Source organism: Salvelinus fontinalis, chromosome 29 (genome assembly GCF_029448725.1).
Source record: "Salvelinus fontinalis isolate EN_2023a chromosome 29, ASM2944872v1, whole genome shotgun sequence".
Classification (NCBI taxonomy): domain Eukaryota; kingdom Metazoa; phylum Chordata; class Actinopteri; order Salmoniformes; family Salmonidae; genus Salvelinus; species Salvelinus fontinalis.
In genome coordinates, this window is record NC_074693.1 from 15524814 (window position 1) to 15531190 (window position 6377).

At 46.7% G+C, this 6377-nt stretch overlaps 1 protein-coding gene across 1 annotated transcript; it reads right to left on the reverse strand.

Moving 5' to 3' along the window:
- Positions 1-515: 515 nt before the first annotated feature.
- Positions 516-3583, reverse strand: LOC129827217 (putative uncharacterized protein FLJ45999). Its single transcript, XM_055887955.1, has 2 exons — positions 3566-3583; positions 516-1313 (listed from the first exon to the last, which is right to left on the reverse strand). Exons 1-2 carry the CDS (start codon positions 3581-3583, stop codon positions 516-518), a joined length of 816 nt encoding a protein of 271 aa, XP_055743930.1.
- Between the last annotated feature and the right edge of the window lie 2794 nt (positions 3584-6377).

Sequence of the window (6377 nt, forward strand, 5' to 3'; positions counted from 1 at the left end):
AAACAGAACCAGGCATTACCCACTACACTGCCAAACAGAACCAGGCATAACCCACTACACTGCCAAACAGAACCAGGCATAACCCACTACACTGCCAAACAGAACCAGGCATTACCCACTACACTGCCAAACAGAACCAGGCATTACCCACTACACTGCCAAACAGAACCAGGCATAACCCACTACACTGCCAAACAGAACCAGGCATAACCCACTACACTGCCAAACGGAACCAGGCATTACCCACTACACTGCCAAACAGAACCAGGCATTACCCACTACACTGCCAAACAGAACCAGGCATTACCCACTACACTTCATAAAGTGTCAGTCAGTTGTCCTTTGCCAAGACAGATTACCGTCCTCAATATAAACTCAGTTCATTCTTCACGGTCCCATTTGGAATACATTAACGTCAACAATAGTTGAACTCGGCTCCAAGTCACCAGCCTACTGTTATGAAAGGAGTACAATAACTACGGTGGGTCAGTAAGGTTCTGGTCAAAAGTAGTACACTATAAAGGGTGTAGGGAGCCACTGGAGACGCAGTAATGCTTATTTGGAAGGGAACTTGATGTGGCTGAGGTTGGCACACAGAACAGAGGTTGCATCAAAGCAAAGGCAGGTTCGGGCGTGGAGGAGCTCAGAGCCTGCAGCAGGCAGGTATAAGGGCCAGGTTCGGGCGTGGAGGAGCTCAGAGCCTGCAGCAGGCAGGTATAAGGGCCAGGTTCGGGCGTGGAGGGGCTCAGAGCCTGTAGCAGGCAGGTATAAGGGCCAGGTTCGGGCGTGGTGGGGCTCAGAGCCTGTAGCAGGCAGGTATAAGGGCCAGGTTCGGGCGTGGAGGGGCTCAGAGCCTGCAGCAGGCAGGTATAAGGGCCAGGTTCGGGCGTGGAGGGGCTCAGAGCCTGTAGCAGGCAGGTGTAAGGGCCAGGTTCGGGCGTGGAGGGGCTCAGAGCCTGTAGCAGGCAGGTATAAGGGCCAGGTTCAGGCGTGGTGGGGCTCAGAGCCTGTAGCAGGCAGGTATAAGGGCCAGGTTCGGGCGTGGAGGAGCTCAGAGCCTGCAGCAGGCAGGTATAAGGGCCAGGTTCGGGCGTGGAGGAGCTCAGAGCCTGTAGAAGGCAGGTATAAGGGCCAGGTTCGGGCGTGGAGGGGCTCAGAGCAGGCAGCAGGCAGGTGTAAGGGCCAGGTTCGTGCGTGGAGGAGCTCAGAGCCTGCAGCAGGCAGGTATAAGGGCCAGGTTCGGGCGTGGAGGGGCTCAGAGCCTGTAGCAGGCAGGTATAAGGGCCAGGTTTGGGCGTGGAGGAGCTCAGAGCCTGCAGCAGGCAGGTATAAGGGCCAGGAGGGGCTCAGAGCTTGCAGCAGGCAGGTATAAGGGCCAGGTTCGGGCGTGGGGGAGCTCAGAGCAGGCAGGTATAAGGGCCAGGTTCGGGCAGAGTTCATGTAGTCAACCTGGGTGGTATTCACTTGGCACCAAACTGAGGAAAACAGATAAACGGGGAGGGACTAAGATGAACTTGTGTTTTTGTTGCAAGACGTTTGCTGTGCACTAATGTATAAGACCCAGGTCAGGCGGAGACCTCGTGGCCTACCAGTACTATCTATTGGTTTATTTGGATCCAGGAAGCAGCTATTCATCCTGGGGTCCACAACAACAAAAAACATGACAAGTATCAAACCACTGGTACACAGATTTTTATGCAAATATTCCAAAATCCACATAAAAAAAAACTATAAGTGCATTTCCTAAAAAGAGACGTTTCCATCAAATTGTCTTGTTGCAGATATAAGGCTGTGTGTGATGACGTATGCACATATAACATTTTTTGTGTGTGTGGGGGGGGGGGGGGGTAAATCTCCATGTACCGAACGACCAATACAAGTTAAATGGGTTTCCATGGTATTTTCAACTCTACTGATGGTGGAATGTTGCGTTAGGTAGCGACTGTGCTCTCTGGTATTGGAACCTGTGTTCTAGGAAGCAGTTGGCCAGGGCACAGCTATAGCCTACATGATTAGATTATTATGGATAAGAGATTATTTATGTCAGTAAAATGAATTATGTGAGAAATGGCAGTGGAAACACCTCTATGAGCAAATATTGATATAATGATCATATCCCTAGGACCAAAAGCCTCAGGACTACCTGGCCTGATGACTCCTTGTTTGTCCCCAGTCCACCTGGCCGTGCTGCTGCTCCAATTTCAACTGTTCTGCCTATGGAACCCTGACCTGTTCACCGGACGTGCTACCTGTCCCAGACCAGCTGTTTTCAACTCTCTAGAGACCGCAGGAGCGGTAGAGATACTCTGAATGATCGGCTATGAAAATTCAACTGACATTTACTCCTGAGGTGCTGACTTGTTGCACCCTCGACAACCACTGTGATTATTATTATTTGACCCTGCTGGTTATCTATGAACATTTGAACATCTTGGCCATGTTCTGTTATAATCTCCACCCAGCACAGCCAGAAGACTGGCCACCCCTTTTAGCCTGGTTCCTCTCTAGGTTTCTTCCTAGGTTCTGGCCTTTCTAGGGAGTTTTTCCTAGTCACCGTGCTTCTACATTAGCATTGCTTGCTGTTTGGGGGTTTTAGGCTGGGTTTCTGTACAGCACTTTGAGATATTAGCTGATGTAAGAAGGGCTTTATAAATAAATGTGATTTGATGATATCGAAGTAAACTGGAGCCACGTGATAATCTGTTGTGTGACTTGGGAAAGCATGCAGTTTATTAGGCTACAGATGAAATAAATGATGATGAACTTCACAGGGTGGTGAAAGTGCATGGTGATGAGCTTGACGCTCCTACCCAATAAATATCCAGGGTCATATTCTGGTGACATGATCATTGATGCTTGGCTGCCGTTTGACAAAATAAAGTAGTATCGCTCTTATCCATAATAATCCCACAATGTACAGTCGTGACCAAACGTTTTGAGAATGACACAAATATTAGTGTCTTTAGATGTTCTTGTCAGATGTTACTATGGAATACTGAAGTATAATTACAAGCATTTCATAAGTGTCAAAGGCTTTTATTGACAATTACATGAAGTTGATGCAAAGAGTCAATATTTGCAGTGTTGACCCTCCTCAAGACCTCTGCAATCCGCCCTGGCATGCTGTCAATTAACTTCTGGGCCACATCCTGACTGATGGCAGCCCATTCTTGCATAATCAATGCTTGGAGTTTGTGGGTTTCTGTTTGTCCACCCGCCTCTTGATGATTGACCACAAGTTCTCAATGGGATTAAGGTCTGGGGAGTTTGCTGGCCATGGACCCAAAATATCAATGTTTTGTTCCCCGAGCCACTTAGTTATCACTTTTGCCGTATGGCAAGGTGCTCCATAATGCTGGAAAAGGCATTGTTCGTCACTAAACTGTTCCTGGATGGTTGGGAGAAGTTGCTCTCGGAGGATGTGTTGGTACCATTCTTTATTCATGGGTGTTCTTTGGCAAAATTGTGAGTGAGCCCACTCCCTTGGCTGAGAAGCAACCCCACACATGAATGGTCTCAGGATGCTTCACTGCTGGCATGACACAGGACTGATGGTAGCGCTCACCTTGTCTTCTCCGGACATGCTTTTTCCGGATGACCCCAACAATCAGAAAGGGGATTCACCAGAGAAAATTACTTTACCCCAGTCCTCAGCAGTCCAATCCCTGTACCTTTTGAAGAATATCAGTCTGTCCCTGATGTTTTTCCTGGAGAGAAGTGGCTTCTTTGCTGCCCTTCTTGACACCAGGCCATCCTCCAAATGTCTTCGCCTCACTGTGCGTGCAGATGCACTCATACCTGCCTGCTGTCATTCCTGAGCAAGCTCTGTACTGGTGGTGCCCCGATCCCACAGCCGAATCAACTTTAGGAGACGGTCCTGGCGCTTGTTGGACTTTCTTGGGCGCCCTGAAGCCTTCTTCACAACAATTGAACCGCTCTCCTTGAAGTTCTTGATGATCTGATAGTTGCTTGATTTAGGTGTAATCTTACTGGCCGCAATATCCTTGCCTGTGAAGCCCTTTTTGTGCAAAGCAATGATGACGGCACGTGTTTCCTTGCAGGTAACCATGGTTGACAGAGGAAGAACAATGATTCCAAGCACCACCCTGCTTTTGAAGCTTCCAGTCTGCTTTTCGAACTCAATCAGCATGAGAGTGATCTCCAGCCTTGTCCTCGTCAACACTCACACCTATGTTAACGAGAGAATCACTGACATGATGTCAGCTGGTCCTTTTGTGGCAGAGCTGAAATGCAGTGGAAATGTTTTTTGGGGGATTCGGTTAAGTTGCATGGCAGAGAGGGACTTTGCAATTAATTGCAATTCATCTGATCACTCGATATAACATTCTGGAGTATATGCAAATTGCCATCATACAAACTGAGGCAGCAGACTTTGTGAAAATTAATATTTGTCATTCTCAAAACTTTTGGCCACGACTGTACGTGCGAGATGTTGGCTAGAGCGAATGCGCCAAGACCAGAGTGGGCACATCAAATTAAAAAAAATGTTATTGGTCACATACACGTGTTTAGCAATGTTATGGCGGGTGTAGCGAAATGCTTGTGTTTCTAGCTCAGACAGTGCACTAATATCTAAAGTAATCTAACAATTTCACAATATAAACCTAATACACATAAATCTAAGCAAAGGAATGGAATTAAGATTATATAAAATGTATGGACGAGCAATGTCAGAGCGGCAAAACATTTGCTATATAACGAAACAGTTTGAGAAAAAAACATTAGTAGAGTTGAAAGTGCGATGGAAACCCAAGTACATTGTATTTTTCATTCGGTACATGGGAATTTAACCGCAAAAGTTATTTTTATATGCATTACCTCATCACACACAACCTTTGATTCGCAATAAATCCGTTTGATGGAAACACATCTCTGGTAGGAAAATGCGCATATTGTTTTAGAATATCTGCATAAAAATCTGTCCCAAATTGGATGGAAACCTAGCTACCGATAAAAAAGGACAGTCACATAAATGTAAAATACAACATACAAACAATAATGTGTCTGTGCACTTCGGTGTGTTTGTGAGTGTTTGTTTTGCTTGAATAATTGGAGAGGAGGGAGTTCCTTGCGTTCATGGCTCTGAATAATACTGTGTGTTGCCGTGAATTCGGGAAACTGTGAAGACACCCCTGGTGGCATGTCTCGCGGGGTATGTACGAGTGTCTGATGAGACCCCTGGTGGCATGTCTCGCGGGGTGTCTGAAGAGACCCCTGGTGGCATGTCTCGCAGGGTATGTATGGGTGTCTGAAGAGACCCCTGGTGGCATGTCTCGCGGGGTATGTATGGGTGTCTGAAGAGACCCCTGGTGGCATGTCTGGCGGGGTATGTACGGGTGTCTGAAGAGACCCCTGGTGGCATGTCTCGCGGGGTATGTACGGGTGTCTGAAGAGACCCCTGGTGGCATGTCTCGCAGGGTATGTACGGGTGTCTGAAGAGACCCCTGGTGGCATGTCTCGCTGGGTATGTATGGGTGTCTGAGCTTGTCTCGCGGGGTATGTATGGGTGTCTGAGCTGAATGTTATTTGATTACGCCGACTATCTGTAATGTTCATTCCAGTAATACTTCTCATTAAAACTAGAAGAGCAGTTCATCTCGCCAGCTTTCAAAAAGGAAAAACTGTCATGTTGTTGTTGGTCTGGTAAAACAACCGCAGTGTAAAACACTCCCTGCACTGCCCGGTGAAGCCTGAGGTCTTGACAATATGCAACATATGCAAAATAAGTGTTTTGTGTTCCTCTTTATGACCATGTTATAGGAAGCTGGTTAACTAACCAGTGAGTGGTCTGGTTGTGAAGTGGTTAACTGACTCGCCTAGTTAAAAAAAAAAAAAAAGAGGTCTAGAACACATTCTGAATTACCAAAAGCATGGTTCCTTTTTTCTGGGGAGTTTTTCCTGGCCACTAAGATTTTATTGCTCTTTGGCGTTTGACAACTGCCGATTGTAAAACACATTTGAGAATGTAAACCATAACCCATTTGAGAGCTGGTTTCTCAAACATAGATTAAGAAACACTTCCCATGGAGAATCTTCATTGAACATTATTTTAGTACAGGACGAAGCTTAAACTGTACCTTGTAAACAGGCCCTGGGTGAAAACGTTATCCTATTTGTTGCATGTCTTTGTTTTCTGGAGAACACAAGTCTTTTTCCCATTCCGCCCCTGTTCAGAAATACTGTACCTAATCCAAGGGTATGTACGCCCCCTGGAGGACAAAGAAAATAATACACCATCACCATTTTCACCCACCCATCTACCCCCCCCCCCAAAAAAGTATTGCTCATTTAAATACCAAAGCTGCCATTTTGTAGGCTTTGTTTTGCAACTAGCTTCAGACAGGACTTGTTCTTAC